This window comes from Phoenix dactylifera, chromosome 6 (genome assembly GCF_009389715.1).
Source record: "Phoenix dactylifera cultivar Barhee BC4 chromosome 6, palm_55x_up_171113_PBpolish2nd_filt_p, whole genome shotgun sequence".
Lineage (NCBI taxonomy): Eukaryota > Viridiplantae > Streptophyta > Magnoliopsida > Arecales > Arecaceae > Phoenix > Phoenix dactylifera.
In genome coordinates this window covers 6,076,397-6,103,022 of record NC_052397.1, presented here as the reverse complement: position 1 = coordinate 6,103,022, position 26,626 = coordinate 6,076,397, and the positions used below count along the sequence as shown (strand labels likewise).

Sequence of the window (26,626 nt, the reverse complement as noted above, 5' to 3'; positions counted from 1 at the left end):
TGGCTAAAGATCTCCAGCTTTTCTGATAATTCCTTTAACTTGCTCCTGAACCAAAATATAATAAGAGCCAATCTGTGTCCTTTCAAAGGCACGTCTCCTCGGCTGAAATTGGAGTCAGCTCTATAAATTAAGAATCAAGTATTAGCCTTGATCTGATGGTAATAAAGAAATAAATAAAGACATAGGCATTATTTAATCCTAGTTAAACAAATCCCCATGCATTTCGTTATGTTTAGGCAACTAATTTCTCGGAGCAAGCTGGCTTTGATAACAATTAGACTGATGAACCAACGCCTAACAGCAGCACAACGAACTATTATAAGCTCCAACCCCAACGAAACAACCAGAGGCCAAATAAGATAAAATCCAAAAGTAATTGATTTCTCAACAAGTCAAAACATTTTGATAGTGGGATTCGTAGAAATTGCCAACTATTGTACAATATTTATATTAACTAAAGAATAGATTCTTGTAATTTTTGAGTAGATTCAAAACATCATAAGGCGTATAAAGGCACTGTAACAACGCATTCTGTGGTGGTGCATTAACTGTACAAAACCAGGAATAAGTACTACTTAAACCTACATCAGCAATAAATCAGCTCGGGCATGGCATTTAAGATGCACTAGAGGAAACCAAAATGATATTGCACAAAAAGTTCTTGAATTATATTAGTTTTGCTAATCCATGATAAAAAGACAGGCAATATTTCTTAATATTAGGAAAGATAAAGATGTTTAAATCACCGTGGTCTGCTTGACGCACATACAGGGAAATATGATATCCAAATAAAGCCCAGAGACTAGATATATACATCTCCATGAAAGTACTTATCTTTAAAAACAAAAAAACGTTCTTAGGCCTACAAAACATTACACCACTCCTTTCAATTTTATTGGTAAAAAGGAGGTAATCTAAGAAAAGAGACTTATTATTCATCCTTATTCTGCTATTTTTTTCTTTTCTTCCTGAGAGGTAATCCCGAAGCTTAGAAAGTAGGAGGTGGAGAATTGAACACCGTCGCACCCCTTGTGTTAGTGTTGGCTCCTGGTTCTTGATAATCCATCTTCGTCTCCACCATCTCCCTCTCCATCCCTGAATTCTCCTGAAACACCCACAAATACAAATAAAAATAACAATCAAAAGGCTAAAAAAAAAAAAAAGATCATGAAATAAGAAAGAGAAAGAAGAAACATAGGAAAAACACAAACCTCATGTACCACAGGAGCAGATGAACCCCACCTCCCATAATGCCTCATCACCCTAATCCTTCTCCCATATCCTGCATGCCCAACATATATAAAGAAACTAGAGTTTTGTCACCTACAATAATGACCAACCATAAAGAAAAAGCTAACAAAAAAATGAGAGTACCTTGAGAGAAGGAGAGGAAGACAAGGGCTGAGACGAGAAGAAGTGCAAGGAAACGAGGCCTTCCCATTTTTTTTCCCTTCCTTGATATAAATCTCTGTTGAAAATATTCTTCCTCCCCTTCTTGTTCGTACCTCTGGTTGTAATAACATGTATTTTGGACCTGGCCCTCTGATTTTATGACAGCCGATAAGAGTAGGCCGGAATCGGGTCACCGCCTGGATCGGGACACCGCTCCTGAGGTCAGCGGTGTGGCTCTTAAATGCCGCGAAGCCGCTCACGGCCTTTTCTTAGTTTCTGTGTACCGGATCCTTCGCCTCCCTTCAACGGCGCAGAGTCGGATCACCCCCCCGTGGATCCAACTGCCCCTTCTATATACCCTGATTGGGGTGATTTCGTGGGGGGGTGGGAAAAGAAGGGATGTGCTTACGTTCACCGTAGTGCGGGGACCGGGAGGCATTAAAAAATAACGGTAAGATTGCCACGGATCTCAATTAGGAGAATATATTTATTATTATTTGGCATAGAGTTGTATTTTTTTATATTAAACTAAGGTTTCCCAGACTGGGCTAGTTTTGGTCCTGTGATTTGAGTTCCAAGGCACGGACCGTATTGAATCTGTGGGGGATCAGCCTTTGGGTTAGGTCTCAATTTTACGAGCGAGAGAGCATGAGTTGAACCATTGAGTAGATGTTGGTCCATCCAATACACTTGCGAGAGTATAAAATAGATGGTCGTGATTCCCAATTTGATTAAATATTTTTTATTATTTATACAACTTCATTATCCAATCATGTTTCTTTGATTTATGTTTCCTTCTCTCTTAAACAAAGAGAAATTAAGGAGAGAAGGGAGATATGCTTGTAAACTAGCCTTCAAATAGGTAGGAACACCGAACAAAGTTGGCTACATAATATATGTAGCAAGAGATTTTTACAAATCTTATTAGATTGGATGTATGTAAGTTTGTGAAGTCACAAATGGATTCTAGTCAACAAGCTTATCCGGTCTGGAGCAGCGAGCCTGACCTAATGTTCTGACTCCCGAAATTGATTTGGATAAGAACAGGTTCTAGGTTAGGCAAGTTTAATTCTCCGTTCAACTTAGTGGATGATGGAATGGCATTTAGATAGTATAGCTTTGGGAGCGTCAATTTGCCTGGGCTTTGGTGGGCAAAGTTAAAACATGGAGTTTGGCTTGTTTTGTGACTTGGCAAGGTAGTGACAAAATTGTTCATTTAGAGACGTGAACAATCTCATGCAACTTATGTCAGTGGAATATCAATTATTGAAATCTCCCTTTATATTTTATATAAAAAATATGTTATCATATTTTCTATAAGAAAATTCCGTTTGGCTTGTTGCATGTCTATTGCCATAATTTCGTCTCGTGAGCAGCTATGGTGATAAATTTATCTGGAATTTATATAAGCTTTATAGTACTTTGTTAGATTAGCTGAAATCCATAAGAGCTACAAAATGCAAGCTGAGAACATTTAGTGTCACCATTTATCTTTTACACATTGGCGATTGATTCTATCATCCTATCACTGTCAAATTATCAAGTTCAATTAAAGCTTCTTTCAGCACTTCATTTATGATGTCACATATTTTTATCTCTTATTAACATATACCTATGGAGAAAAAAGGCATAGCATACAAAAATATATCCAATAACCAAAATATTTTCATTACCGTAAGTTTCAATCCATGGGCTGCACTTTCAAATAGCGTTCTACGACTGAGACCCTCAATCTTAGACCAAACATAGAGGTCTCCCCCCCAACTTGAGGAGAAATTATTGCCTACATGCACCTTACGGCGGTGCATGCAGCCAATCACGGCTTACTTTTTTCCTCATTCATCAAGCATGCATCTCGGTGCACCACTACAAAATTCAGCGGCTATGATTGGCTGTGTGCATGGTGACATGGCAATAATTTCTCCAATCTGAGGGAGTCCTTTCAGTTTAGAATGAGGAAAGATGATGGATATTTCAATATTCTGATTGGCAATGGATCCCATTCATCTTCAGCATTGTAAAATTTTCCTTTTAGGCCACAGCCCACTCAAGAAGTCTAAAGTTGGGCCTAACACCACTTTAGACTAGAGAAAGATAGCGGGTGTCACCTCTGCAAAGAAAGAAATAAAAAACTAAATATTAAATGATAGACCTGCCAAGAAACTTTTAGTCCTCGCCTCTTTTTCTTAAATTACATATTTTTCATAATATTTTAGACTAAAAAGTGTCTTCAACCATAGTTGCTAAGAAACGTGACGCATACCAAGAAAAATGAATTGAGTTTTGCCTCCAATGGTCATCTAAAAAGTTCTTGTCCATAATTTAGATCTTGATTTGAACACCAAATTAGGCGTCATCTAAAACTTCAAAGACGTGGGGTCATAAATTTATCTTACATTCATCAGTACACGTCCAGATTAACCACCCATATTGAGTTACAGCGAAAACCATGCAAACTCAATTTATCTAAACAGTAAACTTTTACTTTTAGCTTGTGAAGTTACACCACTGCATTCTCGTAATTGTCATCCTTGGTGTAAAATGGGATTTGATCCCCCTCAAGCTCCCCTTAGTTTTTGTTCATCAGATTGGAGGCATACTGGCATTTACGCGTTTTCAACATACTAAGAGTCTTGAGAATCTTGGCATCTCTGTGACACGTCACTTGTTCATAAACAAATTAGATTCACTCCATGGAGATCCCTATCATGACATTATGGACTGTCCTAGATAAAAGGACGTATTATTCCCTTCCTGCGGTCGTCATACACGCGTGCAAACCCATACGGATACCAGTGATGCATTGCATGTTAACATGGCGAGTTCGTTCGAGGCGTGCCTTAGACTCTTCATTAGATTATCTATTATAAAATATTTTGTTTTAATAGTGATGAGGTCAAGGGAGATTGGCCTTCGGCTTGCACGTCCAGCGCTATGGGAGGATTTGCTGCCCTCCGATCTCGTCCCCACCGGTCTAAACAGCGGAAGCGACTGCTTTTCCTCGGAGATATTGTTCGCTTTGAAAGGGGTTTTATAGTTTCTTCCCAATGCATGGTTTTGCCCCGCAAAAGACACCTCTGAAGAGAAAAGGGTAGCCCCCTTCCATTTAAGGAACAAACCTCTTCGCTATTTAGTCGATGTGGGACTAAGTTTAGGCCCCTTTATTTCCACAACATAGCCCCCCAGCAGGGAGGTCTGTGCCGAGGTCAAGGGGACTTGCATGACCACTAGTGATGAGGTCAAGGGAGATCGGCCTCCGGCCCGCGAGTCCAGCGCTACGGAGGGATCTGCTGCCCTCTGACCTCGTCCCCACTGATCTAAACTGCGGGAGTAATTGCTTCTTCTCAGAGGTATTGTCCGCTTTGAAGGGGATTTCATAGTCTCTTCCCAACGCACGATTTTGCCCTGTAAAAGGCGCCTCCGAAGAAAAAAAAGGGTAGCTCCCCTCTATTTAAGGAACAGACTTCCCCGCTATTTAGTCGATATGGGATTAAGTCCAGACCCCTTTATTCCCACAACAAATAGTATTAGTTGCTAATGGTTTAGGCTATCCTTTCACTTTCATCCTTCCTATCTTTTTTCCAATATATACATACCGATCTAAGCTTGATAGGGATATTAATCATTTAAACTTGGTCATCTGGTGGTTCTTTTTGCTGTATTTTGCTCAAATAAAGACATAACAACGTATAAATATTTAGTTGGGCCCTCTCTCCCACCACCATTACTTGAAACTTTTCCTAGCTTTTGATGGGAAACTACACTCGTGCTTTAACGCGGTGGACTGCTTTTGAATTGCAAGGTCCCTTTCTTGCTTCAACTCCCAGTAAGTTAATGACGGAGGAACGCACGAAGGGGTCACCCTCCAGTTTACAGGTCAGTTGGCACTACCATCTCTGATAGCCTTCCTTTGTGGGCCTGTGGCTGATGATGAGCCTTGTGGCCATAGGAATAGGTCAAGTGATGGGTAAATTTCCAATGCTTTTTTTCTTTTTCTTTCTTTCTCTCTCTCTCTCTCTCTCTCTGATTTTCTTTTTTTGAAATTTATACTCACAGATAATCTTCTATTTTCAAGAATTGTCGTTCACATTATCTACTCTCTCTTTTGAACTTCTAAATTTTGTTGTTCCTTTCCATCAAAGTGGTCTACAACAATGCCATTCCTACCACATTAGTGGCTTCTCCAGCCTACTTTCTAATCCTACTTTGGTGCAATTTTTCCTTTATCCAAAGAAATTTAATCCCACCTAGCCTACTTCTTTCCATAAAAAATTTCAAGTGTATCTAAGATATCAAGAAAACCTGCAGCAAAAGGAAGAGTGCTTCATTTGCACTTGTCCTTTCAGCAGATAGGTGCAGATCCACCCAGTTCAATTGCCTCCTCTTGTTTCTTACATACAATTGGCAATTGTAAAGCAGGCAGGTACTTGTTTTACCACCTTTCTGAAGAAGACAATAGAGGGGATTGAGGAAGGCAAGGAGAAGATGTGACGAACAACCCCTTGCTTCACATGCTTAAGGGCCCCAAGACAACTTAGCTTTCACAGAGCTTGCAGTGCTTTTTTGAGTGCCAATTAAACTAGCTTTTGTTTGTCCCTACCAACACCAGCTGATGCTTCTAGTTTGCTTTACGAGACGCAAGGAAATCAATGGAACATTAGAGTGGGGTAAAACAGAAGGAAGGAGATCGAATGGCTTCTTTTGTTACCTTTCTTGGGAAGAGGCTACAAAAGAAATCTACAGCTCATGACGGTTCATGTGGGAGCACCACGTTTTATTCGAAATGGTTGTGGCTTACCAAATAACCATGCCTGGATTTATAGAACTAAAATCATGTTTATATTATTGATTATCTGATAAGTTTAGCTTCAGATGAAATTATGAACGAATGCAGGACCGGACAAGGTGATCTTTGGAGAAGATGAGGAATTAGTCCCTGTATTAACTCAGATACCCTCGTACTCTCTTTTACATCTTCATGAGCTAAGGCTAATTGTTGTAATTTAGTTTGATTTTTTAATATATAAATTGAATTAGGCCCCAACCTAATTCCTTCCCTCAAAAAATAATGAAAAAAATCAATGAATGAACTGAATGCTGCAAATAGACTGATGAGCTTTGTTGCATTAAAAGCAGTGTGATTTAAATTTTGCTTTGTTATAATAAGAAATATCCCCCATTGCAGCATTATTACAGATCGAGAAAAGGAACAAACAAGGCATGTAGTATTTCGTTTCACCAGCCCTCAAGAATTTTGGTTCATTAGATGCAGGACCAACTCTAGGGAGAAAAATAACATGCTTAAAACTTAAAAGACCTAGTTTTTTTGCGCTATGACATCTCTGTGGTCACTTGGTTGTTTTTATCCTTTAAATAAAGTATTGTTCATGACATAGTTAAAGGAAGTCTTTTCTGCTTTCGCTAATGTGAGACACGGCCCTGCCGACTTCAGCCCCGATTCATTTGGGGAAGGAGCCGGAACAGAGGATCGCGTGGGCGATCCTCTCCGGCTCCTCCGGAGGGGCAAACAAGGCAAGGGCGCCGCGAGATTCCCGCGGCGCCCCTCCTAGTCCATCCACAGCCGATTCACGGCCGTGAATCGGCCGTGGATCTCGCTTGACCGCCGCGATCTTCGCGGCGGAGAACCGTTACGATGGGCTATAAAGCCCCATCTACTCCTTTCCCTAGGGCATCCCGAGCTCCTCCTCCTCCTCCTCTTCTTCCTTCCCTCCTCCTCTTCTCCGACCGCTGTACCCTCCCGACCGAGCGCCGCCCGGATCCCCCTCGCGGCCACCCCCTGTTCTGAGACCCATCTCCTTGGGTTCAAGCGTCGCCGCCGCCGCCTGACACCGGACCGAGCCTCCCCCGGCCGAGATCCGCCACTCCCGTCGACTGCCGGTAAGCCCTCTTCCCTTAGTGCTCTCCGATCTTAGCCGATGCATGCCTTCCTCCCTTGGTTTTGGCCCCATGAACCGAGACCATTCTCGGTTGCTTCTTCACGCCGGGAGCCGCAGCGGCCGCCGGCCGCCACCGTGATCGGCTGGCCGTCGATCGGGCGACGGCCCCCAGCCACCTAGGCCGGCCCTTTCCCCTCTCCCCTCTTCCTTCTCTTGCTATCCAACTCCCCTGTCCATGGGGAGTTTGGGGAAGATGAAGGCCCATCGTGGGCCGAACTAGGCCAACTTGGGCCTGGTTCACTAGGGGCCCAACTTGGGCCCAGTTCAATAGTGTTGGGCCCAGATGGGCCATAATCTTTTGTGGGCCCAATTCAGCCTAGTTTGGGCCCTATTGGGTCGTACCCTTTTATGGGCCCAATCCAAATCCGAAACCCAGTCCAAACCCGAAACCCGTTTCGAACCCGAACCTGAACCCGAAACCCAATAGTATTATTTTTGATTTTTTTTGCTTAGCTCTGAAATTAACAAAGAAATTAATTAAATGTTAACAGGTGAACCTGATCCGCCTATCTGAAGTAGGAATTAAGCGAGAAGATGTAAGTAACTTAATGCTTCAAAGTGCATTTTTCTAAATTATTTGGTAAAATAATTATTGCTGGATTAAATTTTGAAATATGTTTTGTATTTAGTAAAATGGGTCTGGCATGTTAAGTTTTATTTGAAAATCATATTATATGCTCTGAAATCCGTGAAATATGACTGTACAGTTTATGAAATCTATTTTTATATATATGTATTCTCAGCATGGCTATGATCTGTTCTGTTCTGGCCCCGCCAATGGGGATTATACGTTGGACCTGTCGACTTGTAATCTGTGAGGAACCGGTTTCGACACCGCACCACCGGTGATTAGAATAGTGGTTTCTGGACACCGTTTCCACCGGTGACTAACAATAGTGGTTTCTGGCACTCTGTGCAACCCATGCCACTGGGTTACGTGGCCGTAGCCTATCATGTTGAGATTATGATATCAGAGTTTTATAAAAACAAAAATGATATTATTTGTGATTTGTTTCAAACATTATCCTGTATTTTGATCTGATATGCTCTGACCCCACTCTGGGGTATTTTGTTGCTTACTGGGCTAGTGTAGCTCATTATTCTGTTTTCTCCATTTTTCAGATCCAGAGGCTTGATCGCACGGGATTGGGGAGTGCGTTAGAGTTTCCAATGATTCTTCAGTTATTGGCATTTTAGTTAGTTTAGTTTGGACATTTGAATTATGTTGGCATATGTTATTTTGGAATTTTGTAAGACCGCTTTTGAACAATTTAAATAATTATGTTATCTTTGAAAAGCTGTATCTGCTTTGATATGATCTGCTGCCTTGCGCGCCCGTGCGGTCCGCCGTGCGGGCGTGCGGCGTCTGCCGCGCCTCGGGCTCGGGGCGTGACAGATTTGTTGGTATCAGAGCTTAGGTTTCAGATTCATAGGGATTATGTTTGAAACAGTCATATTTGAGCCTAAGTTTTAAGATCCTTAGGATTCGTTGGAAAGTTGAGAGATGGGGTAGTAACTAGACAAAGGGATAATGTTCATTTGCTTTGATTATTTTTGTATTATTCTATTTGGATAAATATTTTTAAAATTTATATATTTTCATTGAATCAGAATGCCGCCTCGCCGTGTCCGTAGCTTGAATCGGATGGTTGGGCGCTCTCGGGGAAGAGCCCCCACTAACCAAACGGGCGAGGCATCGCATAACTCAGGGCCCCAGGGTCAATCAACTCCAGAAGCTGCTGCCAGAAATCAAACTCGAGTGCTCGAACTGATCGAGGAGGTCGTCGGGTTAGTACGCCAACAGAGGCAACAACCTCAGCAACCAGTCCAGCAGGATGTTGCTCCTCTTGAGCAAAGAAGGAGTATAGCAGAATTCAAGAGAATGGCACCTTCGGCTTTTAAAGGGACCACTAGTCCTCAAGAGGCCAAAACCTGGATAAATGAAATGGAGAAAGCCTTCAGGGCAATGGAGTGCACCGATGAAGAGAAGGTCAGATTTGCCACCTATATGCTTCAGGACCGAGCTCATCATTGGTGGATGTCTGTGGAGCGCACATTGGCACCCGAGCAGGAGGCGCTTACCTGGCAGAGATTCCGCACAGTATTCTACTCCAAGTATTTTCCATCCAGTCGCCTGAGGGAGCTAGAGAGGGAATTTCTCAATCTGAATCAAGGAACTATGACTGTAGATGAGTATGAGGCAGAGTTTGACAGGCTATCTCGGTTTGCTCCCACCCTCGTCATGGATGCAGAGTCCCGGATGAGAAGATTTGAAGAAGGATTGAAGCCTCACTTACGTCGGAGTTTGGCCGCAATACACTCGACAAACTATGATGATCTGGTAGACAGGGCTAAGAATCTGGAAATTGTCTGGAAAGAAACCTATGATGCCAAAGATAAGAAACAAAAGAAGAGAAGCAGAGATTATGATGCTCGCAGTGGACAAAATTCTAGCAAGACTGCAAAATCACATAACCAATCTTGGCAATCAGGGAAGCAAGGATCTGATGGAAAGACTATTCAGCAAGAGAAGCATAAGTGTGATGCATGTGGTGGTATGCATAAGACTGAACACTGTAGACGATTATCTGGTGCTTGTTTCAGATGCGGCCAGCAGGGTCATAAGGTAGCTGAGTGTCCTCAACAGGACCTTCGATCAGTTCAGAGGCCTCAAACTTCAAGAAACCAGCAAGTGCAAGCTTCTCCTGCTCCGGCTCAGTCAGCTCAGCCTCCTAAGCAGCAGAAAGGGGGGAGACTGCGCACACAGGGTCGTATTTATGCACTGACTCAGCAGGATGCTCAGGCATCCAACACGGTGGTGTCAGGTACATTGTCAGTTGCTTCTGTTTACGCTCATACACTATTTGATTCTGGTGCTACGCATTCCTTTGTGTCATCTACATTTGTGCAAAAACATGACCTGCCTTATGTGCAATTAGAGTATGATCTGCATGTTAGCACTCCTGCCGGGAGCGGGATGATTGGTAACCAGGTCTGCAAGACTTGTCCGATTCAAATAGTAGGTAGAAACTTGCCTGCTGATTTAATAGTTATAGATATGCATGACTTTGACATAATCCTCGGTATGGACTGGTTAGCATCACAATTTGCCACCATTAATTGCCATGAGAAACGGATAAACTTTCAGATCCCTGGAGATACCGAATTCAGCTTCGTAGGTAGTGGTGCTTATACCTCCCCTCGAGTTGTCTCCGCAATGCAAATTAAGCGGCTGCTTAGAAAGGGGAGTATGGCGTATATTGCCACGGTGGTTGATACCAGACAATCAGATCAAAGATTGGAAGATATTCGAGTAGTGAATGAATACCCTGATGTCTTTCCGGAAGACCTTCCTGGCTTGCCACCAGATAGAGAAATTGAATTTGTAATTGATTTAATTCCTGGTACCACACCAATCTCTAAGACCCCCTATAGAATGGCTCCAGCTGAAATGAAGGAATTAAAGGAGCAGTTGCAGGATCTTCTTGATAAGGGTTTCATCAGACCTAGTGTTTTACCTTGGGTAGCTCCAGTCTTATTTGTAAAGAAGAAGGATGGTAGTATGAGATTATGTATTGATTATCGAGAGATAAATAAAGCAACAATAAAGAACAAGTATCCTCTACCAAGAATTGATGACTTATTTGATCAGTTAAAGGGTGCTCAGATATTCTCTAAAATTGATCTTCGTTCTGGGTACCATCAATTAAAGATAAGGGCTGAAGATGTGCCTAAAACTGCTTTTTGTACTCGTTATGGGCACTATGAATTTTTGGTCATGCCTTTTGGACTGACAAATGCCCCTGCAGCTTTTATGGATCTGATGAACAGGGTGTTCAGACCCTTTCTGGACAAATTTGTAGTAGTCTTTATTGATGATATCTTGATCTATTCTGGGAGCCAGGCTGAGCACGAGCAACATTTGAGGTTAGTATTGGAAACCCTAAGACAAGAGCAGTTGTATGGTAAGTTGAAGAAAAGTGAATTCTGGCTAGACAGTGTGATGTTCCTAGGGCATGTAATATCTAAAGAGGGTATCTATGTGGATCCAAAGAAGATCGAGGCAGTGGTCAACTGGAGCAGACCCAATAGTGTTACTGAGATTCGCAGCTTCTTGGGCCTAGCAGGATATTATAGACGATTTGTTGAGGACTTTTCCTCTATTGCTGCATCTTTGACTCGACTAACTCGTAAAGGAGTTAAGTTTGAGTGGTCAGATAAATGTGAACAGAGCTTCCAGGAGCTTAAGCAACGTTTGGTGTCCGCTCCCATCCTTACCCTTCCCTCTAGTGGCGAAGGTTATACCATCTACAGTGATGCCTCAAAGAAAGGATTGGGTTGTGTACTGATGCAGAATGATAAGGTTATTGTATATGCTTCCCGACAATTAAAGTCATATGAGGAGAACTACCCCGTTCATGATCTGGAACTTGCTGCTGTTGTGTTTGCATTAAAAATTTGGAGACATTATTTATATGGTGAATCTTGTAAGGTGTACACTGATCACAAAAGTTTGAAATACCTTTTTACCCAGAAGGAACTAAACATGAGACAGAGAAGATGGTTAGAGTTACTGAAGGATTATGATTTGTCTATTCATTACCATCCGGGAAAAGCTAATGTGGTAGCAGATGCACTGAGCAGAAAATCCACTGGTAGTATTGCTGCCTTACTCACCTCTCAGAGGAAAATTCTGGAAGATCTGAGGAGAGCAGAAATTGAGGTATGTTGGCATGACTCTGATGCACAATTGGCAAACTTACGTGTCCAACCTACCTTGATAGAGAGGATCAGGATTGCTCAAGCAGATGACCCTCAGTTGCAAAAGCTTAGAAGTGATATTGAATCAGGTTCTCAATCAGAATTCAGACTTCATGAGGATGGATCATTGAGATACAAGAACAGAATGTGTATTCCAAATGACTCTGATTTAAAGAATGAAATTATGAAGGAAGCTCATAATACTGGATATACAGTGCATCCTGGGGGTACTAAGATGTATAAGGATTTGAAAGGCACATTTTGGTGGAATAATATGAAGAGAGAAATTGCACAATTTGTGGCTCGGTGTTTGACATGTCAGTAAGTTAAAGCAGAGCATCAAAGACCGGCAGGGTTGTTGCAGCCCCTACCACTTTCTGAATGGAAGTGGGAACACATCACTATAGACTTCGTCTCCGGGTTGCCTCGCACTCTTAAAGGTTATGATGCTATATGGGTGATTGTGGACAGATTGACAAAGTCGGCACACTTTTTGGCATTCAAAGTAGGAATGACCTTGAAAAAGTTTGCAGAGCTCTACATTGAACAAATAGTGAGGTTGCATGGAGTACCCGTATCCATTGTTTCCGATAGGGACTCGCGGTTTGTATCTCACTTTTGGAGTAGTTTGCATAAAGCCTTGGGGACCACTCTGAGCTTCAGCACAGCTTTCCACCCTCAGACTGATGGCCAATCAGAAAGAACCATTCAAACCTTGGAAGATATGCTAAGAGCTTGTGTAATGGATATGAAAGGTTCTTGGGACCATCACTTGCCTTTGGCTGAGTTTGCATATAATAACAGTTACCAGGCAAGTATTCAAATGGCACCTTATGAGGCTCTATATGGAAGAAAGTGTAGATCACCTATCTGTTGGGATGATGTTGGTGAAAGAAAAATTATGGGCCCCGAGATTGTGCAACAAACAGTAGAGAAGATCCAGCTGATCAGGGAACGCCTCCGAATAGCTCAGAGCAGACAGAAAAGTTATGCAGATAATAGAAGAAGGGAATTGGAATTTCAGGTTGGAGATCATGTGTTTCTGAAAGTGTCTCCTACTAAAGGGGTGATGCGATTTGGAATACGCGGAAAACTTAGTCCACGCTATGTCGGCCCCTTTGAGATTCTGGAAAGAGTAGGAGCAGTGGCTTACAAATTGGCACTTCCACCTTCACTGTCTGGAGTTCACAATGTTTTTCATGTTTCCATGCTAAGAAAGTATATTCCAGATATGAGCCATGTGGTAGAAGTGGCTCCCTTGCAGCTTAGAGAAGATTTGACATATCTTGAGCAGCCTGTACGTGTGGTTGATAGAAAAGAGCAAGTGTTGAGGAGGCGCACGATTCCTTATGTTAAGATCCAGTGGAGCAATCACTCAGAACGAGAGGCCACGTGGGAGCTGGAGGATGAGATGAAGGAAAAATATCCGGACCTTTTTGCAAGCTAAGGTATGTTAAATTTCGAGGACGAAATTTTTTTTAGGGGGGAAGAATGTGAGACACGGGGCTGAAGTCGGCAGCCCTCGCCGACTTCAGCCCCGATTCATTTGGGGAAGGAGTCGGAACAGAGGATCGCGTGGGCGATCCTCTCCGGCTCCTCCGGAGGGGCAAACAAGGCAAGGGCGCCGCGAGATTCCTGCGGCGCCGCGAGATTCCTGCGGCGCCCCTCCTAGTCCTTCCACGGCCGATTCACGGCCGTGAATCGGCCGTGGATCTCGCTTGACCGCCGCGATCTTCGCGGCGGAGAACCGTTACGATGGGGCTATAAAGCCCCATCTACTCCTTCCCCTAGGGCATCCCGAGCTCCTCCTCCTCCTCCTCTTCTTCCTTCCCTCCTCCTCTTCTCCGACCGCTGTACCCTCCCGACCGAGCGCCGCCCGGATCCCCCTCGCGGCCACCCCCTGTTCTGAGACCCATCTCCTTGGGTTCAAGCGTCGCCGCCGCCGCCTGACACCGGACCGAGCCTCCCCCGGCCGAGATCCGCCTCTCCCGTCGACTGCCGGTAAGCCCTCTTCCCTTAGTGCTCTCCGATCTTAGCCGATGCATGCCTTCCTCCCTTGGTTTTGGCCCCATGAACCGAGACCATTCTCGGTTGCTTCTTCACGCCGGGAGCCGCAGCGGCCGCCGGCCGCCACCGTGATCGGCTGGCCGTCGATCGGGCGACGGCCCCCAGCCACCTAGGCCGGCCCTTTCCCCTCTCCCCTCTTCCTTCTCTTGCTATCCAACTCCCCTGTCCATGGGGAGTTTGGGGAAGATGAAGGCCCATCGTGGGCCGAACTGGGCCAACTTGGGCCTGGTTCACTAAGGGCCCAACTTGGGCCCAGTTCAATAGTGTTGGGCAATCTTTTGTGGGCCCAATTTGGGCCCAATTCAGCCTAGTTTGGGCCCTATTTGGGTCGTACCCTTTTATGGGCCCAATCCGAATCCGAAACCCAGTCCAAACCCGAAACCCGTTTCGAACCCGAACCTGAACCCGAAACCCAATAGTATTATTTTTGATTTTTTTTGCTTAGCTCTGAAATTAACAAAGAAATTAATTAAATGTTAACAGGTGAACCTGATCCGCCTATCTGAAGTAGGAATTAAGCGAGAAGATGTAAGTAACTTAATACTTCAAAGTGCATTTTTCTAAATTATTTGGTAAAATAATTATTGCTGGATTAAATTTTGAAATATGTTTTGTATTTAGTAAAATGGGTCTGGCATGTTAAGTTTTATTTGAAAATCATATTATATGCTCTGAAATCCGTGAAATATGACTGTACAGTTTATGAAATCTATTTTTATATATATGTATTCTCAGCATGGCTATGATCTGTTCTGTTCTGGCCCCGCCAATGGGGATTATACGTTGGACCTGTCGACTTGTAATCTGTGAGGAACCGGTTTCGACACCGCACCACCGGTGATTAGAATAGTGGTTTCTGGACACCGTTTCCACCGGTGACTAACAATAGTGGTTTCTGGCACTCTGTGCAACCCATGCCACTGGGTTACGTGGCCGTAGCCTATCATGTTGAGATTATGATATCAGAGTTTTATAAAAACAAAAATGATATTATTTGTGATTTGTTTCAAACATTATTCTGTATTTTGATCTGATATGCTCTGACCCTACTCTGGGGTATTTTGTTGCTTACTGGGCTAGTGTAGCTCATGATTCTGTTTTCTCCATTTTTCAGATCCAGAGGCTTGATCGCACGGGATTGGGGAGTGCGTTAGAGTTTCCAATGATTCTTCAGTTATTGGCATTTTAGTTAGTTTAGTTTGGACATTTGAATTATGTTGGCATATGTTATTTTGGAATTTTGTAAGACCGCTTTTGAACAATTTAAATAATTATGTTATCTTTGAAAAGCTGTATCTGCTTTGATATGATCTGCTGCCTTGCGCGCCCGTGCGGCCCGTCGTGCGGGCGTGCGGCTTCTGCCGCGCCTCGGGCTCGGGGTGTGACAGCTAATTAGGAAATGTTATCACTATGATAGATGAACATTATTTGTGGATGTCTACCTGGAGTTCAAAAGTTGACTAGCAAGTCTAACAATATTCAACCATTTGAAAAATAAAGTTAGTCATCCTGCAAGTGCAAATGGCATCACTTATAATTAAAAAATAATAATCAAAAGTCAAAAAGATTGAGCACCAAAGATCAAAAGTCAGCAGATCAATCATGAAATCAACAATCTCAACCCTTTTGACTGGGAAATGCTCATAATTCTTTATGCAATATGAGTCGACTGCATAAATTAGTTAGTGAAACTTTTTGGAATAGCTTTGCATTCTAGGGTTTCGATATCTCTCTTGCTACTGTTTTGGTGGTTGCTAACCAGAGTTAGGAGGTTCAAGGTGTTTGAACTCATTTACATTTATATTGTAGTAAATTGAGCTCGGTAAAGCCTTAAACCTTTTTTTCCCTCTCTTTCTAAGTATCTGAAATGGACTCTAAACTTTTAGCAATTCAGTTCTGTCATTTTAGGAGGTTGTTTCTGTATGAATTGTAGTCATGTGCTAAAATTTCTGGCTGATAACCGACTGTAATATCTGAGGTGAAAAATTTTGTGACCCTCTTTCCCTCTCTGAAGAATTCTGTTACTGTATAAGTGATCAAAATCCTGCCTGATACAAAGGTGAGCTTTCATCCACACAATTACATGCTGCCCTGGATCTTGTTCAGAATCAGCATAAAGAAAACCTTTAACAAATTAATTCTTTATCAAAGTGGAAAGCCTTGATTTCAAATTGTTATGAAATTCACAAGCTCTACCTTATGTTTTGTATAGACAGGTCACATACTAATTTAAAAAGTATAGAATTAATAATATTACAAAGAGGAGTTAATCTAGTTACAGATAATAGTATATCAACTCTTATTCAAGCGGTATACAAGTTTGTCCAGAATTGTTATGGCAGGATAGAAATGCACTACATGTGGCACTAGAGAATAGATGACTAGCTTTTTGGAATTATGTTCCTCCTTTATGAATTCAGAAAAGGAGACATTTTTTAGTGGTATTTTATGCCTTCAGAAAGCTCCTTTACCTCCAACTTTAGTTATGAGTCATCTGGACTAGGTCTCTTGGAAAAGAAAGGTGCTGGCCTCTTTGTGGAAGGCATTCATGTATATCATCACAATAGATGGGCCTACAGCAACTTTTGTCCTTTTGCTTTACCAACTTTTATGTATTTTGTTTTGGCTTCAATTATTTGGACTTTCTGCCAGTCTGGTCTCCCCTGTGCCTCCATGAATGCGCTCTTGGATCTTTCGCTGCAACTAAAGAAGGCATGCCTCAGTCCTTTGATTTTTTTGGCCGTTGCTCAAATCTCTCCCACTTTGGTTAACACCAGCAAACTTGTTATTGACAGAAAAGTAGCACAGAGCGAAGCAAATGAGACAGCTCTTAGATGTAAAGCAGGGAAAAAAAAGGCACGACCGTAAGTTCGTGAAATTATTTACAGTACAACGGCAAGTATCCATTTCTTCCTTGCATCACTCTTTTCTTCTCAATCATTTGATATACATACATGTAGGTAAATTCAGCCAAGACATAAGCTATGTGAAATTAAAGGGGAATTCTACTGTTACATCGAGGAAGGACTGAAAGTCACTTGAGCTACCACCTAGATGGCTTCTGATGGGAAAACCAGAGATACTCTCACTGTCTTCCTCAAGTTCATGGAGTGACCGCACTACGATGATTGCACTCGGAAAATCTCAGGATTGTCAACTTACCTAATCAGTTAAACTTCACTTGCTATATGTAAGAAAGATCTTACAACGGCCTTCAGCTCCACTACGAGCTCTCTTGGAAGTCGAGGGATCGTGACAAAGCTGCAGGATTGGCATACAAGAGTTGGGAGGTTTCTGCAGTGTGATTCTTTGACCCTTCCTTTTTCTGGAAGGCTTTGAATAGCCCTCCACCACTAATTCCATCAGCACTGTCGTATCTGAAACTCATGGCTGCCCATATAGAGTTCTTTGCAGCTTCTTCGGGGCCATGGATCCTCAATGTTTTAGGCATCCAGAGACACCTCTCCTGGTTGCTCTGCTTAGGACTATCTCCTTTCTCTGAATTGGTATGATCGAGCACTTCTCCTTCCCTTGGACGCTTGCCTAATGTTGGAGAACTGGATTTAGCTCCTGAGGAACCATTGCTTGAAGAAGCTGGAGGCGAGATCCATGGGAAGCCCCAAGTGCCAGGGATTGCGCAACCCCAATAAGCCGGTGCAGGGTAAAATGAGAGAGGATAGTTTGAGGGGCAGAAAGCAGGAAATGGGCTCCAGGGATACCGCCAAGGTGATGATCCATTAATGTATGGGATTGGAGCTGGAAATCCTTGACAGTTTTGAATGACTGTCTCTTTCTGATTAGCACCAATTCCATCACCAGTAGAATTCGAAGCTGTCACTGAAGATCCACTTGACTGATCATCGCCATTTTCTACAGCAGGTAATGGAGTCACCTGCTCTTCTGGTCGATGGAATCCATTTCGATTGCAATTCTTCATTGTCTTCTTGGCAAGATTGAACACAGAGGCCATAGATTCACGGAGAGGGGCATCGGAGCCGAAACTAAGAACAGTACCATTCGGTTCTATTGGAGGATGATGAAGTGGGTCGGGAACTTCAGGTCTGACTGTCTGGAAGGTGGCATTGGAGACAGAATTGTGACGAAATTGGGATGCTGAGTTCTTATTCTTGCGGCGACCAGCTCCAACAGGCACATTCCTAATTGTGCCCCCGGCAGTCCAGTATCTCTGACAGTGCTTGCAGAAATGGCGTGGCTGGTTGGCATTGTAGTTGTTGTAGTAACAGAACTTGGTATCTAAGCTGCCGCACCGAGGACAAGGAAGTATCTTATCAGGCTTCTTTATCATTTTCTCTTGAGAGCCACCTGTTTCATTCTTTTGTTCTTCAGGCTCTAAATTCTTCATAGGTGCACCCTCTTGATCAGCAGAGGTTCTCAAGGTCTCGTTTGCTGAGGAGGATATTGATGGCTCGCTTTTTGTTTCTAAATCTCGAGAGCCATGAACTTTGTCCTTGGTTTCATGGATAGCTGCTGTATCTGAACTACCCTGAAATTTCATAGTCGAGTTTCTATCAGAAAGCTGCAACAAAAAGTGAAGGCCTGTTGCTGATAATTATTGACACAAAATCTTAAGATGATGATATATCTAATGCTGGAATAGTAATACATAATAGCATTCCCTAAGTGCACTCCAAACAAAAGTCCAATGGTCAAAGCATTTGAAGGTATTATTAAATTGCTGCATACTCGCAGTAAAACGATTTAATCTTACGATCATCAGTAAGATGGAACAAAACTCAAGTTCAAGAGAGATAATTTGTTTTAACTTTGCATATCAAAACACTTTTTGTAATGATTACATTTAGTAGATTTACATACTAATCTGTAGCATTTAACTACAAATATAATTTTAGTCATAAAGGGTAAATAATTAACTACATGCGACATATGGAATAACTGTTAGTAGGTGAGAAGGTCAAATTTTTTTCTTTCAGCTTTTGTGCATCGGAATATATCATATATACCAGGTGAAAATTTTGCAACGGAGGGTTCTAGTGGAACTAACCTCTCAGAGACACGAAAGTTAAAAGTAGAAATATGAACAAAAAAATAAATTGGCAGGTTCTAGTGGGATGGAAACATCCTTACAAGTAAAGAAGAATCAGAGTTTGTTTCTTTCTTTCCATGAAAGTCTAATGAAAGTTAAAAATGTCCATCTCCTTCTCTAGTTTTCCTAACCAAAAATTCACAAGAATCCATCCTAGAAAACCAAACAAAAATATGGGATTAAAAAGCACAATCAAACTAATCCCCAGAACAACCAAAGAATTTCGCAGCAATCCACCACCCAAAACATCGCAAGATCAAATCTTTCCTCCACAAACCCATCATAACATCCAATCCTGATCGAGAACACAGGACATAAAAGGAACAAACTAAGAAGAGATACTCGTTTCTTTTTTCTTACCTTATCCTCCTCCTCTTTTTGTCTGTCGTCGTCGCTGGCCGGGAAAGGAATCGTCTTGCCGAAGAGCTTGATCGCCGGGTCTCTGCTCTCTGCCATCTCCCCCTGGCTCTCTCTTCTCTATCTTCCACTCTTTTCGACTTTTATTTTAGAAGAACCGGGGAGGGGTGGGGGGTTGCGATTACTTGCCGTGTCTCTGAGGGATCTTTCTCTCGTCGTCGCATTCTTCTTCGTTCGTTTGATGGCTTCTCCTGGTTGGTTTAGCGACAACAGAGGTGGGAAGGAGGGGAATACGAACCACAGGTCAGGCGTTTGTGGACTCCGGGGAGGGCGTTATTTGATTCTTTGCGCTTTAATCTTTCGCCGAGTGGAAAGACGGGAGGGGAGAGGGAGACCCCTCAGAACCCAATACCTCTCTCTCTTCCTTCTCTTTTATTTCTCTCTCTACACTTGGTGATGACTTATTACTTAGCTTTTTTAGTTCATACATCAATTATGGACAGAATAAATTTTAAATATTTATATAAAATTGAAAAATTTAAATAATATTTTTTGATTATTTTTTTGGATGAAATTTTGGATTGTAATAAATAATGTATCACGATCTATAATCTATGCAGGCTAGTGGATACAAATTTATTTGGCGTACTAGTTATGATACTTATGATTAGATTTGAATAAGTTTGAACTTTTAGTCTAACAAGGATGCCGGAGTTTGAGAATCTATGTAGTTGTGTATTTAGTCCCACGTTAGATCTTGAAACTTGGAAACTTATATAAGGTTAAAAAATTTAAATATTATCTTTTGATCAGCTTTATTGTACCACCACTTTTTAACCACCTTCAACCATTTTTTACAGTTTTTTCTTTCCTTTTTATATTTTAAGAAAAGAAGTGGCCTCTTTGCGTGTTCTATAAGACTATTTGAAAAAGAGCGGTTCTGGAAATAAGGAAAGAAAAAGAAAAGAACTTCACCTCGCCAGCTTTGAAAAACCGGCTCCACGCAAGCAAAATTTTGGCATGGAAGGGATGGGCCGTGAGTGTCGGATATCCACTTTGCGGCCTGCAATGCCGAATTTTTTTTCCCCTCTTTGTTAAATGCTCATTTGTGAGAAGCATATGGACAACACTGAAGACATGTCTGCATTTTAGGGGGATGGCCTACTAATTTTCAGGACTTACGAGCTTCATGGAGGAGAAAGAAGATTCAGAAACCAACTAGAATATCCTGGGATCAGCTTGCGATGGAATTCTGTTAGCATGTGTGGCAAGAGAGAAATAGAAGAAATTTCACAAAAACAAAAAACCTCTGTTTTTTCTGTTCTTCTGGAGATACTACATTTGCTTTAGGCTTGGGATCGGCTTGGCTCCCAAAGAACTTCAGAAGGTCATCACAGATCCGGGGGTGTTAGGAGAGGCTTAACTCAAAACAGAATGGATAGGTCGGCAATTTTTCAGAGGTTAGAACCGAGTTTCGAAGTATTTCTACAACGGTGGCATATGGCTGAGCAATGTGTTATCTTGTAATCTGAGATCAAAATTGTTGCTGGAAATTGGACCCGGAGGCGGCTGCGACCCGAGGAGGAGGAGCTCCAGCGAACACTGGCGGACGGCGATCCGTCGGCGAGCGGCGTCCTCCGGGGGACCTGCAAGAAGCCGGTGGCCGGGCTTTTCCGACGCCGGCCCTCCGATGCTTAAGTCAGAGGGGGGCTTAATTTTGGAGAAGAGAGAGGGACCGTATGTAGAAGTCCGAAAAAACCCCCTTTGGGAGGAAGAAGCCTCCCTTTTTATAGGGAGAGTGGCAGGGTTACCTGTGATATGACTGGACGAATTAATGGGTTACCGTCACGATTGGATGTGGGCGTGGAAGTAATGAGTTGCCATGGATGGCCCATTTCCATCATGGGAAGAGATGGCGTGCAGCCAGAGCTTGCTTGTGGCGCGCAGTGCAGTACTTTCTTGAAAATGATGAGGCGTTGACAGTCGTAGCAGGGTATAGTCCCTGATTGATATGTCATGGCGTGGCCGGCAAGTAAAGCATGGTACGGTGAGGCTGCTGCAGGGCATGGCCGCAGCATATAGACGACGAGGTCAGCCTTCTGAGGTCAGCTCAGCCTTCTGGTCTCGGCCTGCTGTGCTCGGCCTTCTATGCTCGGCCTGCTGTGCTCGGCCTTCTGAGCTCGGCAACCTTCTGTGCTCGGCAGCCTTCTGGTCTCGGCCTGCTGTGCTCGGCCTTCTGTGCTCGGCCTGCTGTGCTCGGCCTTCGGAGATCGGCAGCCTTCTGTGCTCGGCCTTCTGAGCTCGGCAGCCTTCTGTGCTCGGCAGCCTTCTGGTCTCGACCTTCTGAGCTCCGCCTTCTGGTCTCGGCCTTCTGTGCTCGGCCTTCTAAGCTCGGCTCGGCCTTTGAGCTCGGCTCAGCCTTATGAGCTCGGCTCGGCCTTCTGGTCTCGACCTTCTATGCTCGGCCTTCTGGCCTTAGTCTTCTGAGCTCGGCAGCCTGGATGAGCTCGGCAGCCTTTGTGCTCGGCCTTCTGGCCTTAGTCTTCTGAGCTCGGCAGCCTGGATGAGCTCGGCAGCCTTCTGTGCTCAGTTGCCCGGATGAGCTCGACAGCTTCTGTGGTCGGCCTTCTGGCCTTAGCCTTCTGAGCTCGGCTCGGCCTTCGGAGCTCGGCTCGCTGTCGGATTTGGGTGCTTTAATTGTATTTGTGGGGTGGTCCATTTTTTTCCCCAACACTACCCCTCGACTTCCGAGTTCGAGCTACTTTTTGGCTCGGGCGAAGGAAGTAGGCCAGTCGTCGATCATCCTGTAATATAGCCAAATATGTATAGAGATGTACGTGCTAAGTAGGGTGTATCTCTAATGCAGTTGGAGTTAAGTGCTCCAGGTTGACTCAGCGGTCTTCTTTGGCCTTGTCTATTGGCGATCGAGCCGAAATCAAGTCGAGCTCGATAGTTGGTGGAGATCGAGCCGAGCTCGATTAGTTGGTGGAGATCGAGCCGAGCTCGATAGTTGGTGGAGATCGAGCCGAGCTCGATAGTTGGTGGAGATCGAGCCGAGCTCGATTAGTTGGTGGAGATCGAGCCGAGCTCGATTAGTTGATGGAGATCGAGCCGAGCTCGATAGTTGATGGAGATCGAGCCGAGCTTGATTAGTTGATGGAGATCGAGCCGAGCTCGATAGTTGATGTAGCATGACGTTAATCCTTTAACTGGGAGATCCGAGCTTGGTCGGGCATCCAATCTTGGAGACATACAGGAGATGGACTTCATTCGTTGTCGATCGTGCGCCCTTATTCGGAGCGGGGCGACATTGGAGATAGAGATACCCGTAGGTCGTTTTTTGGGTTCTCCGACCTGAAAATAGATAAAATATTGAAATTATTTGAAGCCAAAGTGGCGTCCTGTACCTTTTGGAGATATTTTGATGGCTCTCGAGCTTCGAAGTCCCTCAGGACTTGGTTCAGCACCGGCTTTCTTTGGCTCGATTTTCTAGGAGGTGTTCTGCGCTCGGGCTTCTAAGCCCGGCGGCCTGCTGAGCTTGGCCTTCTGGATGAGCTCGGCAGCCTTCTGAGCTCAGCAGCCTGCATGAGCTCGGTCTTCATGAGCTCGGCCTGTATGAGCTTGGCGGGGGCTTCTGTGATGGCGTCGCTCTGAAAGGGAGCAACGTCGCGGGCGCCGTCCTAAGGACTCGCCCGTGAGGAGGGAGTACATGCTGGTTTCTTGCTTACTGCCGGAAGACAGAAGACTTGGAAGGACAATGGGATTTAATGGGGCTGTACCCTTTGTCATAGAGGCTTACAATCCCATTTTAAAGCTCCATAACTCTCCTTCTCCAGACCTCAGCTTTTATTTCTCTTTCCACCCAACTCGTTGACGTGAGACTTGGACTACTATTTCTCACTGGTTGCCCCCACATACGTCGTTGCAGCGGGAGCCATGCCTGATTCGAGATGGCTCGGGAGAAAGTTTCTTCCTCTGCTTAACATGATCCCGTGGAGGCGGCACAGGAGGGGCCTCCACTTGTTGCAGGCTTTGGGCTGCAATGGCTAGCGCTTGGACTTGCTGCACTAGCGCATCGAAGTGCTCGAGTTGGACTTGTGGAACTTGATCTACCGGAGATCTTGGTGGTGAATTCTGGACTGAGCGTTTGGGACTTGGAGCATGATGCTGAGAGGCGTTAAAGACTCCTCTGCTCCTTAGTTTCATGGCCGCGACTCGGTCCCTTCCTCTAGCACCAACTGTTGCTGGAAATTGGACCCGGGGGCGGCCGCGACCCGAGGAGGAGGAGCTCCGGCGAACACTGGCGGACGGCGATCCGTCGGCGAGCGGCGTCCTCCGGAGGACCTGCAAGAAGCCGGTGGCCGGGCTTTTCCGGCACCGGCCCTCCGATGCTTAAGTCAGAGGGGGGCTTAATTTTGGAGAAGAGAGAGGGACCGTATATAGAAGTCTGAAAAAACCCCCATTGGGAGGAAGAAGCCTCCCTTTTTATAGGAAGAGTGGCAGGGTTACCTGTGATGTGACTGGGCGAATTAATGGGTTACCGTCACGATTGGACGTGGGCGTGGAAGTAATAAGTTGCCGTGGATAGCCCATTCCCATCATAGGAGGAGATGGCGTGCAGCCAGAGCTTGCTTGTGGCGCGCAGTACAGTATATTCTTGGGAATGATGAGGCGTTGACAGTCGTAGCAGGGTATAGTCCCTAATTGATATGTCATGGCGTGGCCGGCAAGTAAAGCATGGTGCGGTGAGGCTGCTGCAGGGCATGGCTGCAGCATATAGACGACGAGGTCGGCCTTCTGAGGTCAGCTCAGCCTTCTGGTCTCGGCCTTCTGTGCTCGGCCTTCTATGCTCGGCCTGCTGTGCTCGGCAGCCTTCTGTGCTCGGCCTTCTGAGCTCGGCTCGGCCTATGAGCTCGGCTCAGCCTTATGAGCTCGGCTCGGCCTATGAGCTCGGCTCGGCCTTCTGGTCTCGGCCTTCTATGCTCGGCCTTCTGGCCTTAGTCTTCTGAGCTCGGCAGCCTGGATGAGCTCGGCAACCTTTGTGCTCGGCCTTCTGGCCTTAGTCTTCTGAGCTCGGCAACCTGGATGAGCTCGACAGCTTCTGTGCTCGACCTTCTGGCCTTAGCCTTCTGAGCTCGGCTCGGCCTATGAGCTCGGCTCGGCCTTCGGAGCTCGGCTCGCTGTCGGATTTGGGTGCTTTAATTGTATTTGTGGGGTGGTCCATTTTTTCCCCCAACAAAAATCATTCGTATATAGATTGCAAAAATATTCCCATGTTCTTTCAATAAAGCTTGGTGGCTTCCAGCCTCCCTTACATTCATTAAAAAAAAAAAAGGAGTTTTAGGATTTCTTTTTCTGCTTCCTGGAAAACAGGATTAGCTTGGGCTGCCATGGATATTCTTTTTTTGTCTGAAGTATTTTTTTATTTATTTTGTTAGTAAGAAAAATTGAAACTGTTTGAGATAGGATCTTAGCAACATTGACTACAATCCTAGATAGGATAGTTATTGGTTTGCAAATGTGGTAATTTGACCTTCAAATTGATATAGATTTGTTGAATTTTTATCTTGAGAAGCTAACTAGCATTACATGCGAGGTAAGCTATATATTTCCTTCATTTGGGAGAATCTCCACTCCAGTGTTGGTCTAACCATTATGAACATCGTTTACAAACATGTTTGCTAGGATGGGGCTGTGAATTACAAGTGATCATCATGCATTCAAAATGGATATGGATCATGCAAGGTATAGGTCAGTAGGACTTGTCCAGTGATTGCCATCTCTGTTTTTTCTTTGTATTTTTCTTTTTTCTTTTTCTTTTGGGTTGCTGGGTTTGGAATCTCTATTTATAATAACGGTGTTGGGTCAAATTCAGAAGGCCTTATGGTCCACGAAGTAATAGGCGGAATCCAGACGTCAGTATGTTTAATATGGCTCAATTTCTTGCCCCAACTTGTGGACCATTTTAAGTATCCACACATTTGTGCATACACAGCACAAAAAGCTTGCAAACAAATTCCAAGTGACCATAGGCCTTGCAATCACTTAAATCTTGTAAAAAGATAAAGCAGATTCAGCGAATTTATGACACATAATTTCCGTTCTCTTTCATTTATTCTTACAACTAGAGATATGATAAGAAAAATAATTGACTCAAGCTCTTCAAAAGAGAAGATATATCCCTTACGATTTCTGATGAATTCTAGTCCTCTCCTCTTCACGTTTCAAGCAGAGAGAATTACGTACAATCATAATTTACCTAGCGGTCAGGTACGTGTAACATACATTCTTAAGAAATTCTGGGCATCAAACAAAAGGAAATTACAAAAACAGAATTAGAAATTCTGAATTTGATTCTTGACAACGTATTCTGAAAAAACTTGGATCTAAGTAATTATCGTACATGTTAGTTTCCTTTCGTTCGAAACAAAAAGAAAATTATTTTAAATTTTTTTATTTAAAATAAAATTTTATTTTTATTTTTTAAATTTATTCTGCTGCTGCTGTTTTTTTAAATCCTGGGGTGACACTTCCTGGCCTTTCCGTTCTCTGTTCTCTTCCTCCTCCCCTCTCCTGTACCTCCCCACTCTCAGATCCCTCCTCACTACTACACTCGATATCACCGTTGGCTCTCGCCAACTCTTTAAGGCCTACGCTACCCCCACCACAGCGTTTACCACAACTTCCTCGTTTCCCACCTTTTCCTTCACCCTGGAAACCATTGCTCCCCGTCTTTGCCCAAGTCCTCCACTCCAACCCCTTCCTCTAGACCACCATCCTCCTCTATTATCCCCACCACCTTCACCTTTATGCCTGTATGTGCCACCTCTGACGTCTCCATTCCTCTCCTTCTACTTTCTCCCCCCCCCCCCCCCCCCCCCCCCACTTCTCAAGGCTGCACGCCGCCGGCTCCCTCACCATGGGCATTCAGGTCAACACCTAGGCCCTTGCTACTAGCAAGATCGGTGATATATATGCGCTCAGTCGAGGGACTTTCCAAGAGGACCCTGGTGAAGGAGATGCTGGG

General features: G+C 44.1%; 2 protein-coding genes across 2 annotated transcripts; one reads left to right on the top strand and one right to left on the bottom strand.

Annotated features, from left to right (window-relative positions):
• The first annotated feature begins 12,923 nt into the window (after positions 1-12,923).
• On the top strand, positions 12,924-13,557 carry LOC120111218. The gene has a single exon (XM_039127779.1). The coding sequence runs from the start codon at positions 12,934-12,936 to the stop codon at positions 13,555-13,557; it is 624 nt and encodes a 207-aa protein (XP_038983707.1). The 5' UTR covers positions 12,924-12,933.
• A 3,457-nt stretch (positions 13,558-17,014) lies between these two features.
• On the bottom strand, positions 17,015-20,022 carry LOC120111013 (cyclic dof factor 3-like). Its single transcript, XM_039127281.1, has 2 exons — positions 19,603-20,022; positions 17,015-18,681 (listed from the first exon to the last, which is right to left on the bottom strand). Exons 1-2 carry the CDS (start codon positions 19,696-19,698, stop codon positions 17,401-17,403), a joined length of 1,377 nt encoding a protein of 458 aa, XP_038983209.1. The 5' UTR covers positions 19,699-20,022; the 3' UTR covers positions 17,015-17,400.
• Between the last annotated feature and the right edge of the window lie 6,604 nt (positions 20,023-26,626).

What these genes read in the sequence shown, in the direction of transcription:
- LOC120111218 (XM_039127779.1), top strand. Translation starts at nt 12,934, where the DNA reads ATGGCACCTTATGAGGCTCTATATGGAAGAAAGTGTAGATCACCTATC.
- LOC120111013 (XM_039127281.1), bottom strand. Translation starts at nt 19,698, where the DNA reads ATGGCAGAGAGCAGAGACCCGGCGATCAAGCTCTTCGGCAAGACGATT. An exon ending in AAAAAGAGGAGGAGGATAAG is followed by an intron (nt 18,682 to 19,602) that starts GTAAGAAAAAAG and finishes ATGAAATTTCAG; the next exon opens with GGTAGTTCAGATACAGCAGC.